Source organism: Gambusia affinis, linkage group LG07 (assembly GCF_019740435.1).
Source record: "Gambusia affinis linkage group LG07, SWU_Gaff_1.0, whole genome shotgun sequence".
NCBI lineage: Eukaryota > Metazoa > Chordata > Actinopteri > Cyprinodontiformes > Poeciliidae > Gambusia > Gambusia affinis.
Window position 1 is genome coordinate 11099397 of NC_057874.1, and position 21084 is coordinate 11120480.

The window sequence follows — 21084 nt, forward strand, 5'->3', positions numbered from 1 at the left end:
CTCTTTATTATGTAACAGTAAGAAAAAAAAATTGAATTCAGAATTAATTTCCTTACGTTTTTGTCGTCTTTAAACTGTATGACTTCCCATAAGGATTTCTTCCACACATTTCTCACAATACCTTGGTGATATTCTGACCCATTCTTCCTGTCACAACTGGTGCAAACAAGTTGGGTTCGATGGCTGCTTTGCTTGCGCACAACTTTCCAGCTCCGTCTTTGTGACCAAGATCAAGGCTTTGTTGGCTTTAAGCCGCTTGGTAATTAATTTTATGGGGCGGATATTATGATTGTCTATTTGACTCACCTATGCACAAGCTTTAACTCTGAGGCCGTCTTGAAATGCTGCTACAAGATTTCCTCACGATAAGGTGCATCAGTCCCTCTGGCAGGAAAAGATTCACATAGCATGATGCTGCCACCCACGTACTTTGCAGCTGAGATGCCAGTTTTCGTTTTCTCTCCCCCCACAAACATAACAAACGTTACAGTTTCTGTTTCATCAGACCTAAGGGGAAGTTTTCAAAAAAAAAAAAGTAAAGACTGTTGTCCCAAAGTGAGTTTGTCAACTGTAATCCAGTTTGAGGGTATTGGATTCATCCTCACAATATTTCTTTCCCACTCATGTTACAACAGGTTTTGTTTCGAAGTAAACAATGACACTTTCTTACCAGCCTCAGTCGACATCTTCACAAGGTCTTTTGTGTTTGTTCTAGGTTTGATGCAATGGTGTTGGACTGAAACAGCTGGAATTTAGAACCAGTCTTTTTTCCTCTTGGGTATGACGGCTTTACATTCACAGGCTATTTATATTTGAACATAACTGTTTGTTTATTTATTTCTCCATGATGTCACACAAGGAGTCGACGTGTTTGAGGTGTTGGCTTGAAATGCCCTTAGAGGTGTGCCTGCATTTACCTGAAACAAGGTGAATGAACCAATCAGAAGGTTACAAACTGAAGGCACTCGTTCAAAAGAAGAAGTTGAGTTACCTTCGACTGAAGTAGGTAGGACGGCCAAAGTTCTGGATGATTGAGAATCTACACCAGCATAGCCTGGCAAATAAAATCATTTTAGTAATCCTAATTTTTTATTTAAAGGTTTTAGTGGCTCTATTGGCCTTTATTTGATAGTTAATTGACAGGAAAGTGGGAAGACATGCGGCAAAGGTCGCCAGGCCGGGAATCGAACCCGCGACGGCCGCGTCAAAGACCAAGGCCTCCTTATGTGGGCTGTGCTTAACCCCTTCGCCACCACAACACATCCCTAGTAATCCTAATTTCCCAAATGAGGGCAGGTTTAGTTGGATTTCATGTTAAGAGTGAGAAAAAAAACAAAACACGTTTGTGTCCTTTTATTCTGTGTATGTAAATATTTGGTTTCAGAAATATTTTCTGGGATGTAAAAAAATGTTTTAGTACTTGTTTTTCAAAGTAACTAAAGAACGATTTCTACTTTTCGGCATTTGTTTTTAAAAATTACACTTCTCCAACCTCAGTTGGGCAAAATCTGATTGCGTTAATGTAAAAAAATCCTGTTCTGTCACTTCAGATGTTTGATGAGCTGTTCTATATCTTTACACCTTGTCGTGACGAAATACTAACCTATTTAAAAACATCCGTTGAAAACATACTGATGAAAATGATAGACAACTTCCTGTACATGAACCTCAACGGATCTTTATTAATGAAATGGAAACCTTCAGATCCTGTACAACTGGAACATCAGATCTGACGAGTCTGATGAAGAAGACTGAACACAACAAATGAAATCACTGCCAATTAAACCGCTTCGGTGCTGCTGAACATAAAAGCTTCCTTCCCAAAGTAAAAAAAATAAAAAATAAAAATATGTTTGGCATGCTTGAGAACAATTTGAGGTCATGTAAGCAGATTATCTTAACATCTCCTCATATTACCCCACTTAAAGGTTGGATCAAAGTTAACAGAGCTCTTTGTCATCCCTCTCATCCTCCTGTGCGTCACCCCTCCCTCTTGATTCATGGACGTCCTCAGGAGCTTGGCCAAACACGGCTCCGGTCCGCTTGAGGAGGTAAACCCCGGCATGTAAACCCCCAACATTCACCCAAACAGTGAGCAGTTTCCTCCACAGACCTCCCATTCTTGAAACAGCCTGGAGGGAAAAATAAATCTCGTCAGGGCACTCAAACACACGAAACATTGGCTTTATGTGAAAGAGGAGCTCTGCGTAGACAAAATGTCAGACGGGGAGGACAGGTCTTTCAACGAGGCTGAGTTTAACCTGAAGCACTTTAACTGCTGAGTGGTTGTTTGTAGAGCATTTCACAACGAGCTGATTCATGTTTGGCTGTTTAGAGATGAGGAAAATCTACACAGGCATAAAGGCTGTGGCCAAGAAAAAAAAAAAACCCTGAGCATTTTCTCTGTTAGGGTATAAAATCAATAAATACCTTGTGAAAGTACTGCTGCGATTTAAAGTTTCTATCTACTTGCAAAATAATATAACGCAACTTGTAACCTCAACACTATTTTGACGTAAGACTGCTGTTGGTTACCTTTTGTAAACATCCTTTTTTCTACTCAGTATCGAAAGTAATATTGAGATGAAATACTTTAGTGTAAAATCTGGAATTTATATGAATGTTATTACTTAGCATCACATCATTTTGCTTCTTTAAATTCTTCATTTTCCAATCGTGTTAAAACGGCCGTTGTGTGAGAATTTGTGTTAAGGTTTGAAAAGCAGTGTTTGTGGACATTCTCCATCCAATCTGACAGCTGAAACTACTTTGCAAAGCGCGACGGGCAAAGATTTCAATCTCTAGATGTGCAAAACTGATAAAGACACAGCCTGAAACACTTGAAGCTGAAATTGCAGCGACTCAGCAGAGGAGAATACAAATACTCACTATGTTTTAGAAATGCGTATCTTAAAAAAGGCACACATTTCCTTTGAGTTCACTATTAAATACTTTGTTTTGGTCTATTACATAAAATCCAAATAAAATACAATGCCATTTGCGGCTATAATGAAATTTAGCCGCAAAAAAATATCAAATGTTAAATACTTTATGATTCTGCCAATAAAGTAGCAACCTATATCAAGTTATTTACCCTACATTTGGATCTATTTATTATCTGATAGATATCTGAATGTTGGTGATGGTGGTAGGAGTGGGTTGTCGGTTCGGCCTCCGTCCGTCTCCATCTTTGTGTCCTTGGGCCAGGTGCAAGGCAATCCAGTAGTTTGCCAACATCAGTGTGTGAATGAATGACTGAATTCATAAATGTCAAAGGAAATGGGATCCACACAATCTGACCAACAGCTAGTCTACCATTTTAGTGTCAGCAACATAAGATGGTGTTTTCAAACAAAATCAACTTTTTAAGTGAAAAATGCTTTAAAAACAAGTGCCAACATTTCCTCACCGCCATCCATTAGACTTAATAAAACTGCTGAGACTCCAGATAGTAAACGTTTTGTGGAGTTACAACCATCTTCAGCCCTCAGGGTAAAGTGTCATGTTTGATACTCCAAAGGCAAATTTCCCCTGTGGGCTGATTTCTCGTTTATCAGGTAAAATCTTACTGGAAAGAGCTCGACAAGCATAATCAAGGCTTCATCGCCTGACAGGTGATGACAGAGGTCACCAGCAGGTATGCCCTTTAGCCATGCACTGCTTTTCATTACATCTGTTCAGGTTGAACCACATAGCAGGCTCTGACCTAGTAACACTAACTTGAACTGTCCCTCCCAGATTTATGAGCACAAATGCATGGAAGCAGTTTAGGTTAAAATGCCCTAAGACCTACTTTGTGTCGGTTAAAGGTGGAGCGAAACCTGTCAACAGTTCCTTAAGAATAAGACTGATAATGTTGATGCTCAAATCCAGCTTGGATGTGTTTACACAACAATGGTGGCTCTAATATCGCCTTTAAAACTGTGTTAAATCCTTGTTGACTTTAGTTTAACAAGGTGTCTGCAACATTCTACAGAGATTTAGTTTCATGATCCAAATCTCCTTGAGATCTTGAGATGATCTGGAGATCTCAAATCTGCTTTATCAGTTGAGATCTGGTAACAGCGGAGGCTACAGGAGTACATGATGAAAATACGCAGCAAGTTATACGTTTCATTATTTCTCCAGAAACAGCCTTCAGAAGACTGTAGTCTTAAAGGATGAGCCTGGTAAGCAAAAATTACTCAGATAAGATGTGGTGATTGGAGGCATAAAAATGTATATCATGATAAAAACATGATCATTATCATTAAATAACACGTCAGATAGAATATTCAATCGTTTCACTGAACTGCGATCGAAAATCAAACTGCATTCTGGGGGATGTAGGCAGAGGAAAGGCTTTTAGTTACTCAACCTCTCAGACAGCTACGGTTTAAACCAGACAAGGGCGTAAGCCCCGTCTCATTATTGTGGGGGGACCAAAAACAGGCAAATTTCTTAAGACCAATTTTGGTGGGGTCGGCAAAGTTACAGTGAAATGTAACGTAAAATGTGGTTTAAAAAGGTTTGTTCAGAGAGACAGTTTTGTTCAGTCTCACTGATCTAATCTCTGCTACACCTTTATTTATTAGCTGCTCTTAATAAAGTTCCTCATAAACATTGATTTATTGAAACGGACTGAATCATTTTGAAAACCTCCCAACTGATAAGTCATAATCAACAGGTTACCTAACAACCGCAGCTAAGCCCAGCCTGTCACCTAGCAACCCAAACAGAGATCCAGGACGTTTGGTCAGCTGGTTTTACTAATGTCCAATGGCTGCTGGAAAAGACAAGTGTTTTGTTGTTGACTTGCCATCCAGAAACCACTTGCTGCATTCTTGTTGGATGTGTAGGAGGCTCTTCAGCGTTTCAAAGATGTACAGTTGTACGACTACGAACCGGTTTGCAATAATTTTCATGAACAAGCGTAAATGTTGGCTCTGGGGGTGTGGAGAGCAGCAGTTTATTTGGATTTAAAGTGACAAGTGGTCCTAAAACAGTTCAATCTGAAAGTAGCTCAAAATAAACTGACCAAACTGAAACCTCATTAATTATCTGCTAAAAATGTTAAAAATGCTAAAAACATATTTTGTATAGTTCATAGTCCTATCCTAATCTGTTCAAAGAAGCATAACAGGTCACCTTTAAGACTGGGGTGATTTAAATTTAAGACATGCATAAAAAACAACCAAAGATACATCGATAACAAAAGTGAGTTCAATAATTTTGCCTTCATAAGTGGATGTTATTTTGGATCTGGCACATGATTCTGATTTCACACGTATAAATTATATCTTATAAATCTCATTGCATTTCAATAAACTATATTGAAGTGTATAGTATCAGAGTGAAAAATTTCTAAAAGTTCAAACAAACTTGTCTTATCAAGTGATGATAATAATGTAGTTTCTACCATTTATCCAGGAACATAAGAACAACTTCACTTTTGGGTACATTTGCTTTAAAAATGACTTCATAGAAAGAAGATTTATCTCCACTCACTTTTTTATAGTATTCAGTGAAGCAGAATAATTAACACTAAAAGGTCACAGAAGCAACTTCTTAGTGTTTCATATCTGAAGACAGATCTGTGCAGTCAAAACTATCTGACCTTAAGTCCAATCTTGGAATTTCAAGTTGCTTTTTTTATTTATTTTTTTTAGCAATCCTCAATGTAAGAGGATGTCAACACAAGCTCAACAGTGAGTGTATTTTCTGTGGGTTTGTTTGGTGCAAACACAATTTGAAAATGGTTGTCACTGTCCTAGTATATCGGAGCTTATCTGTGGGCTTGTTTAGATTTAGCATTTACATAAAACACCTGTCACAACCAGGAAGATTTGGCAAGACAGGATCTGCATTCATTTGTAACTTCCGGGAAAAATATCATTGCATTATCTGGAAAAAATATCTCACATACGCATTATAAACGCCATGGTTACCTTTGCAAAGCACTTTTTGTCCTGGGTCAGGAGCACGGCCTTCCCCGAGCCTGGTCTGCAAACACGAGCCATTTCTCTGAGACAAGAAGGGTACAAGTCCCAGTTCTTTTTCCTGGACCCCATCCTTCAATCAGACACAAGAAAACAGTCACATGATCATCCGTCTACACCAGGGGTGGGCAATCCTGGTCCTCGAATGCCGGTGTCCTGCAGCTCTTAGACGTCTCCCAGGTCCAACACACCTGAATCCAACAGCTGAATCACCTCCTCAGTGCAGTCAGGTTCTCCAGAGTCCTGCTAATGACCTCATTATTTGACTCAGGTGTGTTGAAGTAGAGACGCAGGAGACCGGCCATCGAGGACCAGGAGTGCCCACCCCTGGCTTAGACTATATGCATCAAAGCTGATTCTAGCTAACTTTACAGAAATGCTTGCAGCCACGTTGAAACCCGAGTTCATTTTTACACCAGTTAGCACTTAGTGCAACACCATTAAGGATCTTCTCTTCTGTGCTATATCTATTCTAGAAACTATTAAAAGGCCACAATTACAATGCTAAATGGTTTCTTTTGTATAGTAACGTTAAATGTCACAATACCTCTTCCCAAAGGGCATGTCAGTGATGATGATGTCCACAGAACTGGTCCTTACGGGTAAATTACTTAGATCCCACTGCACTGTGTCAATAGGTAATCCAGATGGGCTGCGTGCAATAAAATATAAAAAAATATTATTGTTATCAATTAATAGGAGTGCATGTATCTAAAAAAAAAAAGAGTAGATTATATTAAACATAAACAGTGAACTATATTTTCCTGACACTTTATTTACTGAATACATCCAACTAGCCAAATGTATCATTGATACCCAGAGTGTGACAGTCCAACATCTGAGATATAATATAATAAATATGCCATCCAAGCAGTTACTTGCAGCAGTTAAAATGCAAGAAAGATTCAATATGCACTGCACCTCCAATAGCAACAGAGTCCATCAATGGCAAATCATTAAAAAAAAATACAAACGAAATATTATTACTGCCTTCATTGGCATTTTTTTAAATAAAATATCAAACAAAAAACATTGAGCTTTGTGCTTTTAATGTGAAAAACTAAAACTTTTGTAGGGATATTAATACATTTGCAAAAAACTGAATGTTCATAGTTCTGCTTTATAATACAAAAAATGCTAAATGTTTGGTGAAACACAACTGCAGCAAATCGGTTAGAACAAGGGCTAGACTTACAAAACCCTTGACTGGAAAAGATTAATATCACAGTGCCTGATTTAAAAACTAAGATGGAGAACTAGAGCACAACAGTGCAGATCTGATGAATGCTTTTTTCCAAGTGAAAATATCATATGAACGTGAACACTTAACGAGAGATTAAAGCAACTGAAGCCAAGATTTTACTATTTCAAAAATACTGGCTGACAAAGAGATTTTCAAAAGGTTAATAGAAAAATGCTGCTTTTTTTTTTTTTTTTTTTTTTTTTTTGGTGTTATACAAACATTACTCAAGATTTCCTAAAAGGTGAAAACAAAATCCGAACCCGATGACAAAAAAAAAAATGCTGCCTGGCTTAAAAGTCAACATTTCCATGGAAGAACTCCTGATAGAAATGAAAAGTCTCATGTGAACCACAAGTCAGCCTTTCAAAAATGAGAGCTTTTGTTGCAACATGTTCTCTGTGTGGGTCTCACCCACCTGCCTTTGTCCGCCCTCCTTTTCTGGAAGTGACAAATGTTGTTGACTGTGCGATTCACTGCCATGTCATTGTTATCGCCCGCAATGTAGAAAGACTCGCTGAATTCAATAGCACCCTACGGAGGGAAGAACATAATGCCATCATCAGTAACATGAGGTAAAACATGATAGTGATGTTCCAGATGCATCAAGAACTCCAGAATAACAGAGTTCAAAACATAGATCTTTTGTTGATCCCCTAAATAATTAAAGCTATTTGTGGTAAGATGTAGGTTTTCTAACTATTTATTGGGTAGTTAAAGGTTTTTGGTGAAATCCTGCTGGGGAATGATTCTGTGTTGATGTTGTGCTTTTCCACGCTTCATGTAGACTCTGGGACGTTTCCCCACCAAAAAATCTAAATTGACTTTTATTTGAAAAGAGGATTTTGGGACACTGACAGTCCTGTTTTATTTCTTCAAAGTCCAGGTAAGAAGCTTCTGATTGTGTCTCTAGTTCAGGAGTGTGGTGAACCACAAGTCAGCCTTTCAAAAATGAAAGTTTTTGTTGCAATACAACAAAGGTTTGCATTGCAACAAGCTTTTGTTGCAATAGCTTGTTGCAACACAACAACTGCTGCTGAGTAACTTGTGCAGCAGCACCAGTTTAAGGCTTCACCACCGTGCCTCACAACCGCTTAAAAATAAAAATAAAACAGCATAGTGAAATATTCAAAAGAAATTCAGCTTGGGAACCAATGCCACATGACCCACTATTGGCTGACATTTGTAAAATAGCCAATCACAGAGTGCTGTTTATTTTCTCTGGCTGACTGGCTGGATCCCCAAGAGCAGATATAAGGAAAAGTATAGATATATTTGCTTCTACTGTACTGCTAAGATAGTATTTAAACTATTAAAATAGGAAATTACTAGTGTTCTCAGAGGAGTTCTCCAGTAAAACCAGTTAATACTGGGGATCCACTGTATAAACAGACCAACACAAATAATAATAATTGAAAAAAACTTTCTTGACCTTCAATAGCAACTCTATGGAGTTAAACTACTAGAATAAATTAACTTAACTTGACAAAATCCTGTGCTGTTTAAGAGTTTTAAATTAAATTTTAGAAATTCGGTGTTTGACTGAAACAAAAATGGTAAATAATCTGAGCAGCACGACGTTAGTGGATAAAATCTAGCTCATTTAGACAGGTAAACTATGACGTTTTCCTTCACTCCTCATCTCTTTATGTTTACAACTGCTTCCCTCATAACAACCATCAGAAACTCAGAAAAACGACATCATGCATGCAGAGACGTTTTTTGTTGTGTTTCCACAGCTTTATGTGGTGTTGTAGCAATAAGTAGTAAATCACACCCATCCTGAATTTAAGATGATGTAATGCAGGGCTGCTCAGTTGTTCCTCACCTCCAGTGGTATGGCTCCGGTCCCGCACATAGGATCCAGGATTACATCAGATTCCTGAGGTTTACACAGCCTGCCAACACACAGCAGAGGACAATACAGCACAATTGTGATTTACTTCCTCTGGTTTATGATGTAACTAATAACATATGGAATTATCCAACTCTCCTATATCACTCAGTCTTTAAATATCACATTGTGTGGACTGTTTTCTTCTGTAATGGGACATACATCAGTCCAGGATACCATGAACAAGCACAAACAAATAGAGTCAAGATCAGACGTACAAGCCAACAGATCAAAGAACACAAACTCTTAATATTTCCATGAAAACAACCATAATTAAAACTGTTCATACTTGTATTGCTTCCAAAAGACTAAAAACAAACTCTACACAAAGTTGGAGAAGCTCAAGTTTCACTGATGTGCTGAATTTTAACAAGGGAGCCGGGTCTGGATTTTCACATCCTTCAACAGCTTTGTGACCAACTTGGAGGCGTTAGGCCATTATTTTGAACCAGCAGCGGCACAACCAGTAGATTGATTTAAATCATTCTTCAAATTACCAACATGCCGCTCATTCTTTGGCGATCCAATGAACACAAACATGGTTTCTAGTGCCTGAAGCAGGAAAACATGCCACAGTCCGATGCTTTCATCCTCATGTTTAAAAGTGGGAATTGAGTTTTTATGGTTGAAGGGATCTTCTTTCCTACTCCAAACAAAAAACAAAACAAAACATCTTTGTGCCCAAAAACTCAGTTTAGTCTCATCAGACCAAAGAACAGACTTCCAAATGAATCACCAAGCTGCAAATGTTCACAGGCATTTATGTACCATCATTTCAGCAATGGAGTTTTGGCCTTGAAGTCTGACATGGTGGAGAGTTTTCACAACTGTCTTCCTCGACACATCAGCTCCAGAAGAGGTGAGCTCATTAACAATCAGCTTGGCAGAAACCCAGGAATGACAGATGACAACCACAGATGTCACCAAGGATCACAACCACAATATTTTAAAAACTCTCCAAAGTTTTTAAAATATTGCGTTTACAGCCACACCCGGGTTTGTTAGCAACATCATTTGTCTCCTGATGCTTTGCAATGATTCACCATACAGCTTTTCTAGACATCATGAAACATTTGGGAATGATCTCATCCTCATGATAGAAGTCTCTCATCCTCTTTCTGAGCTACAGACTAATTTAATAATGTTTAGTATGATGAATTGGCTTCTTACCAAAAGTGTCAGAGTAGGCCAAATGTTCATGTCTCACTGGCCCTGCTAGCTGGAGTTCCTTCTGTTAGATTCAACGCTGACTGATTACTCAGGAGTGGTGTGAAAGTTAATCGGATGTTCAGCTTTGTCTTGGAAGTAAAGAAAACACAGGACGGAGTAGTTTTGGCCTTGTCTTTGTCCAGTTTTCTTGTTACAATTCAGCACATCAATGAAATATTTATGTTGCACTGATTGCAGTTTTCTGGCTGATTGTCAATTACCAATCTCTAAAATAGGTAATTGGCAATCCAATCAGTTTTTATGTCGCTAACGTCACTGAGTTGTCAACACCGGAGTGACTATTGTTAACTGCAATCCCTACCTCATATAGCTTGTTTTCTCACAGCAGAAATTTTTTTTTGCCTGGGAACCTGGTGGGAAGTTGAGGCTATTCTTTTGTTGTTGTTTCAGTTGCCTTGCGGCTTACAAAGTCTTTTGTTTGCTTTTAATTAATGGCGGTTTTATATCAGCTGTAGGTGGGGAAATGCTTGCAGGTCTCTGCGATAGCGATGTCAAAGGGTGTAGCCCACCGACCTTTCGAAAAGTTTTTGTTCCAGCTCTGCCAACAGAAACTAGTTTGTCTTCCAAGAAGACAGAATGTGACAAACAGAAAGCGGTTCTGGTATTAAACACTCTCGCCCCACAACAGTTTGTTCTCTGTGATTTTCCAACAATAGTTGTGTCTAAAGCTGCTGCCAGTTAAAACATTTTTGCTTGTCAGTTTCTTGAAGGCAATTAAAACTGCAAGCCTGAAAAACGTGTATCCCATTTATAGCATCACTGTGTGTGCTGTCTCTGTTATCTGCTCATTACTTACACTCTGCTAGACGACATCACGTGATGACACGTGTAGCTGCTAAATTTACCAGACGAATCTGAAAAAGGTCTTTTGAATCACAGACTCACTGAACCGGTAAACTGTTTTTAATTTTTTTCTTTTTTTAAAGCAGCTAGAATGATGCAATAAATGTCAAGCATAAAGGCTTGTGACAATCATGTGTTCAAAGCTTTCAAATATATTTTTAGCCACTCTTCAAAATGGGAAAGACAACCTGACAGCGTCCAGAAAACAGGGCTACTTAGCTCATTATTAGAAAACTGCATCAATGAGAGAGATATCTTGGAGTCACTAAGTCTCCATAGAAACCATTATATGCCATCTATAAGCCAGTAGTTCGTTTGAGAGGCATCCCTCATGCTGAAAACAAAAACATGTAGAGTTTGCTAAACTCACTGGAAATGTGTTCAAATGAGACTTTTCAGCAATAGACAATCCAGATGGAAACGACATGAAACAAAGGATGAATATGTGTAAAAGCTGCTTATTCCACTTGTAAGTACAGCACTGTAGAGAAGCTGTGAAGCTACAGAAAGTCTGTTTCTCTTTCTGTACATCTTATTTAAGCGCAAAGCCTCACAAACTCTTCTATGACTAAACTCCTACAATAAAATTCACAAAATGAGCAAAGAAAACTCCCTGCCCCCTGGACTAGCAACAATAATTGCGTACATGGATTTAAATTCGGTTTTTCACTGCCTTCAAGATTATTTAAGCATAATGTTGACTCTAAATACAGAAATGCAAGTTTTACAGTCCTCAGCTGTGAGAAGAACGTTTTATCCAAACATAGTGCATGTAATAAAAGACTGACTGTACCCAAATAAAACAAGTGAAATTGTGCAAAAAACACATCAAAATACCTAAACCATAACGTGTCCTACAGAACTTAAGATGTTGCTTAACTAACAGATTTAAGCAACTTTTAACACTATTTTGAAAACAGTACATAGTTCCCATAGTAGAAACTCACACTACCCTCATCTTGATACCGATCTTCATGGAATTTGTAAGTCAATATAGCAGTCACCTGACTATTTTGTTACACTACCTAAAAAAGCAATGAGCGTTGACGTACAAAAAGAGGTTTCTTTTGTTCTCCAGAGATTCACACGGGTTCTACCTGTATTCATTCAGAGCAGAAATACAAAGTCAACCTACACAGCTGCTCTTTCCCATAACATGCCTGACTGTACGAAGAAGACAAGAAAGAAAACATTAAACATTATGAGGGCCTTCAGATCCTGAAACACAAGAGTCACCTGAGCATGCCGTAGCACAAGGTGGAGCGCAGAGTAGTGGGTCCAAAGTGACTGATGTTCCTCCTGTGAAGACTCTCCTCTGTGAGGGCAATCCCAATCACTACCTCATCATTATGGATGTTGAGTAAAACCTGCAACAGAAGATTACCTTATTTTATGTAGAACTAACTGGATAACATTAAATATTATGACATTTGTATGGCATAACATAAGTAAAAACAGGTGGGAATTTTGATATGGTTCACCGCACAGGGTAGCATTAAGGGGCGTCACCAGCAGCGACAAAGAAAGATTATTTATCAGTTGCACCGTTTCCAGGTTTTTTACTCCTTATTCCTTAGTTTATTCCTTAGCGCTGTGGACTGTAAGAATTACATCTGTCCACTCCTGTTGGCTAGTGACACTGACAACTTCACTGTAATCAAAATAGTTTGATTCCTATTCACCTACAGCTGCAAACAAAACACACTTAAACTGTCTAAATCTGAATTAAATTATTTAAAATAAAAAATCTTTAGTATTAACTTTTAATTTTATAAAATACAAAGTTTTCCAAGTTCAAATCTCCTCTCATCTAGTTTTCTTCTTTAGAACCTAGTTATGCATCTATATTCAGTAAAGACCATTGAATTCATAATATAGGTCCTGTCCATACTGAGACAGGGTTTAATCTGTCCACAAGAATGTGTTTGACAATTTTTGTGGTTAGGGAGATCAATAATGATTATTTATTAACAAAATATGTTCCAGAATTTTGCTAAATTAGTCTCTCGTCCATAAATCCAATCTTAAATTTAAAGCAGCTGCACAGAGAGTTGGGAGATTCTACAAAGTAGGAAAAATACAATATTGCAAAAATAATAAAAATCTGAATAACTGCACAGCCCTCATTAGAAACAAATCACAGTTCTTATCTTAAGCAGTCTTCCATTACTTTTGTTACCATAGTTACATGATGGTCCCCAACAAAGAGCTTTTAAATCCAGACACAGGGTGTCGGTTTATTAAGTCTCAGACAATATTTACTTTACTTTTACCATTACTGTTTTACTTTTTGGCAAATGCTATACAGTGTATGATGTTTGAAGCACAAACATCATACACTGATGTTAGCACAGTAAAGTTAGCACGCTTCATAACTTTTGGCTGACTTCTCAATTGCCTTTTTTCCTTCATGATTTTTTCTTCCCACATTTCTCAATTTTGGTCAAGGAAATGAGTGTAACTATTGTAAGCAACAAGTCTGAACAGAAATGAAAATGAAATGCTGTAATGACACATGTTCCATAAGCAGATGACTTGTCTTCATTCAACATGTTAACCAGCAACATAAGGTTTAGGGGCTGTGGTGGGAATTTAGAATAACAGGAAACACAAAAATTTAAATTGATTTTATAACTTTGAATCTAAAGGATGACCAAATAAATCTTCAGCAACTTTCTACATCACAAACGTCACTGCAGAGAGATACTCATAAGTTTCTCCCCAGGAGAAAAAAAGCAAATCTAAAAGGAAAATGTCACCTAATATTATTATGATAAGATCTTTTGAAACTCCCTAAAGTAAATATGTGCTAATCCCTTGAGCATTTACCTCAGAGAGCAGAGTTTTTTTTGGCTTGGGTGCTGTAATTTAATAAGCTCTCGGTTCAGTCTGAACAAGCGTTCCTACCTCTATGTCAAACTTTGTCATGTCTGCTTTCCACTGGAAGAATTCCTGCACAGCCCCACCAAAGTCTCTGGCTGCCTCGTTAGAAGAAAAGCTGTGTTTGTCGCCCGCCCTGTTGCACGTCACACGAAACTTGATGAGTTTGACCTCTGGGGCAGTGTCTTCCAAGTCCTGCTGGCATGTTTCTGAGTCAGGCGTGACCTCTGCCTTTGCGTCATCGTCGTCTGGAGACGTCACCTGAGGTAACTCATGCTGCTCGGTCTCAGCAGCAGCAGCAGCAGGAACTTCGCTGGGCTCAGCATTAGATTTTGCCCTTGTAGCGTTTCCGGCTTTGCGGTGGCCCTTCTTCTTTTTTAGAGTTCTGTTGAGTCTCCAAACCTCGAGAGCGTTAGTCCAGGGAAGCTTGGAGGCAAGCTCCTGCAACTCATTCAGCGTCTCCTCCTGTACAAACAAGCTAGGTTAATAAGACAATAATTAATAAGTACTTTAAACAGAGAGAGCAGAGTTGAGACAGACTCACCTTAGATTCTTTGAACTGGTAATGGTCATATTCTGCAACCACAACAAACAGGTTGTCAACGGAGCGCAAAAGATGAACCTGTAACAAAGAAAAAAAGTCATTTCGACACTGTACAATAATGACATGCACTCATCTTCCAAACAACGTCAATGAATTCTTTAAAAAGTCTAAAGTAAATGCAGGAATACAAGAAGTTAAAAGCTCTAAATTATTAAAAACTGCCTCTAAGAAAGCAGACTTTTTAATAACCATTTAATGAGTTTTGGGTCAAAAGGTCTCCGGGCTTTCTAAAGATTTATTTTCAATGGGGATGGTAATCTGCCATGCATCTCTGGCCCATAGGTCCCTTCAGGTGAACCCATAGATTTAATAGATTTTCTGGTTGATTTAATGCTGAACTCTGGTTAGCTCATTCCAACATTTTACTGATTTGGCCCCACTGTGATGATGGAAAATCAAATTCCTCTTCATCTGGAGAAATCTGAATGACTGCGGTCCACCCTGGTTGGTTTTTGGAACTGTTTTTAATTCCATTCACCTCAACAAAAATCATAGTTGTATTTGAAGAAAACTGGCATGATGCTGTAGACGCCATATTCAGATTTTGGTGTTGTTTTAGTGCCAAACATTGAAATTGTTCTCTGAAACATAAAGTCTGAATGTTTTCTTTGGAAGAAAAGGTTTTGTTTCTGCCGCCTACACATTAGAAAAAGGGGTGGTGAAAGGAAGAGATTGTTCTTGTGTGTTGACTCAACCAATTCTTTTGGGAAGTACCTGCCCTTCCTTCAGGGTTGCTGTCTTGGCAGATGTTTGCAAGAAATTACAAGGTGCTTTAGGAAAGGATTATTTTAAGGTTGGCCGCACTAGTGCAGCCAGGTTATTTCAGCGGGTTTTTTTTAAATATTTTACATCTCTTAACACATTTATTTTCAAGTTAAAGTGTACAGGTTACATGGAACTAGAAATTGGCAAATACCAAATAAAACAATTTTTTTTCTCACTGTGTATGAAGTCAAATCTGATCCATCTTCTCTTGTTTATGGTGGATTATGGTACCAAAATTCTTATTATTTGCTAAATACTACAGTAATGAAAGAATATGTCGATTTATTTATTAGTGTCTGTTTAATTGTTAAGGAACTACTCTATAAAAACAGAAGCAAAAAAGAAGCAGTCATTGACTGTCTTAAATGAAAATACACCCCCCCATAATAGCTCTGCTTAGGGCTTTGTTCAAGCGGCCTGGCTCTGCTTTTATCTAAATGATGCATAGTTCAAAGGCAGAAAGTCCCCTCTCAAAAACAAGAAAAGACGGACAAAAACAGGGTAGATATTACTTAAAATATTAAAAATTATCTACCAGCAGAACAAGAACATTAGTATTGTCCAGATTTTCCAAAACAAGAAAAATTGTCTAACCAAAATGAGCCCACAAATATTGTAAAGCTAGTATATTTTCACTAATAGACCTTCTTTTCTTATACAAATAAGATACATGAACTAAAGACAATGTTCCCTAATAATAATTTCTTGAAACCAGCACATGCTAAAGAAAACACTGACAGTTTAAAAATATTCACATACTGGATTAGAAAAAATACTTTAAAATATTATTAGGAAGTATTTTATGTTTTAATCCACATATTTGGACACTAGAAATTAAACTGTATATTGAGTGAGCAAGGCGAGGAAAACCCTTTACCTGGAAGAGTTTGTCGGTAGTGATGGGGAAATATATGCGACCCCGATCTTTGCTAATTCGAGCATCAACTCCAATCTTCTCCTTGACCTCCTCTGCAGCAGTGTGCTCAAACCCAGTGGGCACGGTTGCTCCGACGGTGACGGTAATGATGGATCCACTGGTGGGGTCAGTCTCAGTGGATGATGAAGAGGTGGGTGCTTCCACAGATGAGGTCTGCTCTGCAGCCTCATCTGCCTGAGAGGACATTCTGAGTAGGGTCTGTGGTCTGCTTCTGTCCAGACAAGGCGTCAATGCGATCAAAGTGACAGGTGGGGCCAAGCTAAACACAAACACAATAAATAACCAGTTACTGCTGTTTATTTTAAGGGTGGGAACGATGAAGCAGCCATAGCAACCCTGCAGGTCTATAAATCTGTCAGTAACTTAGCTGGCTAACGTTAGCTTCAATAAATAATAAGTTGTTTATTTAATAAAGGTGAAGAAACACACGTTAACTATAGGTATTTTATGTTAACCCTTTATCACACATTTATGTTTTTTACAATGAATCCAACGACTGAACTATAAAGCCGATATTTTTAAAAGCTCTGCAGCTCTGGAGTAAAACCAACCTGCAACACACGCGGCAACAGCGAGCTGCTTCCGTTTAGCAACAAGTAGCTTCACTTCCGGTTGAATATTTTCAAAATAAAATAACCAAGTCCAACATTAAAACTAGTTTGCTTTGACAGTCAGGAGAGAGAGAGAGAGTTGTTGATGTTGCTGAGGTGTTGTTAATTTCAGATTAATTATCTGGCATTGTTAATCCCGACCTGTTTACAATAACCATGCAGGACAAAACATTTTGTGTACTTTTCATTTTGAGATCCATAAATGACAAAATCTGATTTTTGGTATCTTATTTATTTGTGTAACGTGTAACGTCTTTAAAAAGTCTTTATTTGAATTAATAGCGTTTTGTTTTGAAGTGCTAACTGCATGATTACTAGTAAATTTATGCATCTTTACTATAAAACGACAAAGATTCCTGTGATTGGATGGAGTCGGTCACTAAAGGTTCAAGATTGGTTATCAATGTTGAAGTGGGTGGGACTTGTCGCTCCATCTTTTGAAATCTACGGTCACCGGAGCGACTCACCTAAATGACCAGCAGATGGCGACAAGGTACAATACTCTAAGCAGAGAACAAGATCATATATATATATATATATATATATATATATATATATATATATATATATATATATATATATATATATATATATATATATATATATATATATATATATATATATATATATATATATATATATACCCCTAAATGGGGTCGGGAGGGTTGCTGGTGCCTATCTCCAGCTGCGTTCCGGGCGAGAGGCGGGGTACACCCTGGACATGTCGCCAGTCTGTCGCAGGGCATATATATATATGATAAAATGATGATAAAATTTAATGTAAATGATTAGTCTCTAAATTATTAATACAAATCTAGATGATGTTCTTCTTTTCTTCTCAGATTAGAACAAATAATAACATTTTATTGTATTCTTTTTTAACCATATTAGGCTAACAGCAATTTCTTCACATTTGAGACTATATATTTCTTATTATTCTACACTAAAAATCTGTACTTTTAATATTTGAATCAAAAATATACCAAAATAATTACAACTCATGATGATAATACACAGTTACATTTTGTAACATGTATGGGTGTAAACATGCTTTACACCCATACCATGTCATCACTACTGATTTAATATTTTCTTAATTAGCATTGCCAATATTCCTGACCAGTACAGCCATCTCCGTGTAGCCCCTCATAATCTCCTATTTTCATTTATCATTCATGATTAATGACGTTTATGCTCAAGGTGACAGTAAGAATAACAGTCTTCTCCTGTGTGTTAGATTTTCTGTGTGTGATTAATGGCTTCTGTAGGTAGGGACAAGTAAAGAGCTATTCTGACCATTAAAGTAATATCTATGGATCTTCAGCAAAAACTAAGGCTAATGGTAATGCTTTACCATTAGACATGCTGTACTTTTGAAAGACTTTTTTTTTTGTTGTTGTTGTTTTCTAACTTTCTAACTTTCTGTTATAGGTCAACTGATTAGTAAGCGTGAAGTCTGAGAGACAAGTGGGTGTTTGCTCATGATGAGGAGCGAGTAGAGCAGATGGCCAGTGTTGCGCAGAGTACATCTACATCCTGCAGAAAACTTTTGATCGCTTAATGATGCTATTAGGTATGCAATGACAAGATCAAATGCATAAATAATGCATGTATTTGTTCTATGAGAGGATGAGTAGCAAACAATGCTAATTTGTTCATGTCTATATGGTAATTTGTGCTGCTTGGAAAAGAAAAAAAATCAAAAGCAGTATTTTCAATGTCAACTGTGAGAAATTAAAGTATTGTGCAACACAAGCAGGATTGTGGGATGCTCTTATCATCACCTGCAGAAAAATGTGTCTTGCTGCCTATGGAGTGGCATATGCAAAACTAGAGTAAAGGTGTTTTTAAAGTGAATATTCTTCACTGCAGCAAATTATAAGAAAAAACATAAGTGATCAAATGACAATCATCAAAGCCTCTGTTGCCCTTCACTGATGACAAAGAAGATAAAGCACTGAGTCATATCATCGTATTAAGCTAAAAAAAAGAGCCTATATTTGCTCAGAGACATGTGGGAGACGTGAGAAACAACTTGGAAGGAGACTATGCTTTGACGCTGAGAGCATGTACATGAGCTTAGATGACAGATGATTATAGTCTTATAGCAATGACTTTATAAAGATCCAAACAAAAAATGATGTCACAATCAAAGTTTGGATGCACAAACTGTGAAAACAAAGTAGATGCAGGGATGAAAATAAATGAAGGAAGAAATCCATGTAATTAAAAAAAAACATCCAAGTAATTCAATAAAACATTAGGAATTAAAAATTAAAAAGAGCTCTTAGAAATAAGTACACTGACTAAGCTAAATTATGAGACTTAAATTAAAATGCTGACATCATCCATATATTATATGTAGATTTTTTTTAACTGAATTTTAAATTTGTTTTTGTTTAAACTGCGGAGAGTGTATGTACAATATTGTTATTTATTATGAGAAAGTTATAAATTAATTCCTAATTCTTCTAGTCTCATTCCTCAATAAAATCTTCCAGTAATAGACAGCAATACAACTGAGATCAGCATGCACCAAACTGAGCTTGTGTCAGCATCTTGTCTTCAGTCCTATAGTACTGATTTTTAAGAAACTAAGTAATAAAGTTCACAACAGTGATACAGCAGCACATTCCAGTCCCGTGTTTGTTATTAAATTCCTATTATCACAATCCAGCTACATGTCCAACCTCCTAGCATCCGAGGTGCTTGGAAATCTCTCCTCCTTCCTTCACATGGAGTCATTTGATCATGACATGCTGGTTGTGTCAGGATCCCCACTGGTAGATATTTCAAACTGAATCAGGTGCAGTTACAGTGTTGACAACTTATAATAGTTGCATCAACACCTTTGGAGGAGCTCCTTCGACTGTGATTTACACAGTCATGCAGTCTGTGTAAATCGCTGTTGCAATCTAGTAGGATGCCATGTACAATATCTGTAGCCATGGCAACAACAACTGAAATTCTCTTTTTCAAAACTCAGCGATGATGAAAATTTCAGTTACTATCTCAGGACAAAGTCAAGCACAAGAAAAAAAAATCTGAAACTGTAATTTGAAACTTGTCTGTTTCATTTGTTGTGCGAGGTTATTTTCAGCTACTCAGAAGATCTAAGCCACGCGGAACAAAGACGTCAGAGTGGTAAACACAAACAAAACCAGAATGCAGTCACACTGGCCTCTGTCACAAGTGACATGTCCTCTATGCCCCTCTTCGCGGGCCAGTCGTGTTTCGGAAACACAAAGTCTGACAAACAACTTACGGCTCACCGCTGGAACCACAAAGATACGCAAAGACTATGCAGGCTGCTGTGTGATTCATGCAGACAAACACAAGACGAGACTTTGTCTCTAATCCACTGTCACGGATAGAGCAGACAATTCATGATACCAGAGACCATTCAAAATTCATTGGTTTTTACTCCAGAGACGAGATTCATTCAAACTTTAATAGTTTGAATGAAAATATCCTTTGAGGTAAGAAGTGTAGAAATAACACCACACATTTTTCCAATTATGCTGGTGACCTGAATGTAGGAATAAACTGTATGCCTAAATAAACATATAGCAGAGGCTCCATTGTTCTCAGTTGTTTAATGAACTGCACATGTGTACAAGTGCAATGTACTTGTACATATATGCAGTTTTGAGTTCTTTTTAATAATTGTTGGCTGCTGCATTGATTATAGATTGCTAAAATGCCTCTTGCATAATTATTTTTGATTTAATCATAATTAAACATTTTAATTTGTAATATAAACATAGTAGTTTGAACTTAAAATGGCATAATGTACTGAACATGTGGGTATATGTACATATATTTCCCCCCAAGTTTCTTTTTCTATTACTTTCCCTCTTGAGCTGCAGATATGAATGATACACAAACATCTCGGTGTGTGTCAGTATGCCATTTTCCACCGACACAGGATGTGAGTTAACAGCCTGCTCCTTTTTGAGCTGAGAATAGCTAAGGTGACAGATAACAAACACAGTGTCACCTCCCCCTCCCCTCACCTACACCTCTGCCCTCAACCCCCCAAAACGTTGAAGCATCATCCAGATGACACTATCTGCCAGTGAGCGTAGAGGATGGCCTGTCT

General features: G+C 37.6%; 1 protein-coding gene across 2 annotated transcripts; it reads right to left on the reverse strand.

The window, feature by feature from the left end:
- Positions 1-1658: 1658 nt before the first annotated feature.
- thumpd3 (THUMP domain containing 3) lies at positions 1659-19891 on the reverse strand. 2 transcript variants are annotated; one of them, XM_044123246.1, is made up of 10 exons: positions 19673-19891; positions 16312-16630; positions 14610-14687; positions 14093-14530; positions 12422-12552; positions 9047-9116; positions 7637-7752; positions 6526-6630; positions 5928-6051; positions 1659-2132 (listed from the first exon to the last, which is right to left on the reverse strand). In XM_044123246.1, exons 2-10 carry the CDS (start codon positions 16555-16557, stop codon positions 1941-1943), a joined length of 1500 nt encoding a protein of 499 aa, XP_043979181.1. In that variant the 5' UTR covers positions 16558-16630; positions 19673-19891; the 3' UTR covers positions 1659-1940. The 2 variants fall into 2 exon arrangements, with proteins under 2 accessions (XP_043979181.1, XP_043979180.1); XM_044123245.1 differs by lacking the exon at positions 19673-19891 and adding an exon at positions 16923-16995.
- Positions 19892-21084: the final 1193 nt, after the last annotated feature.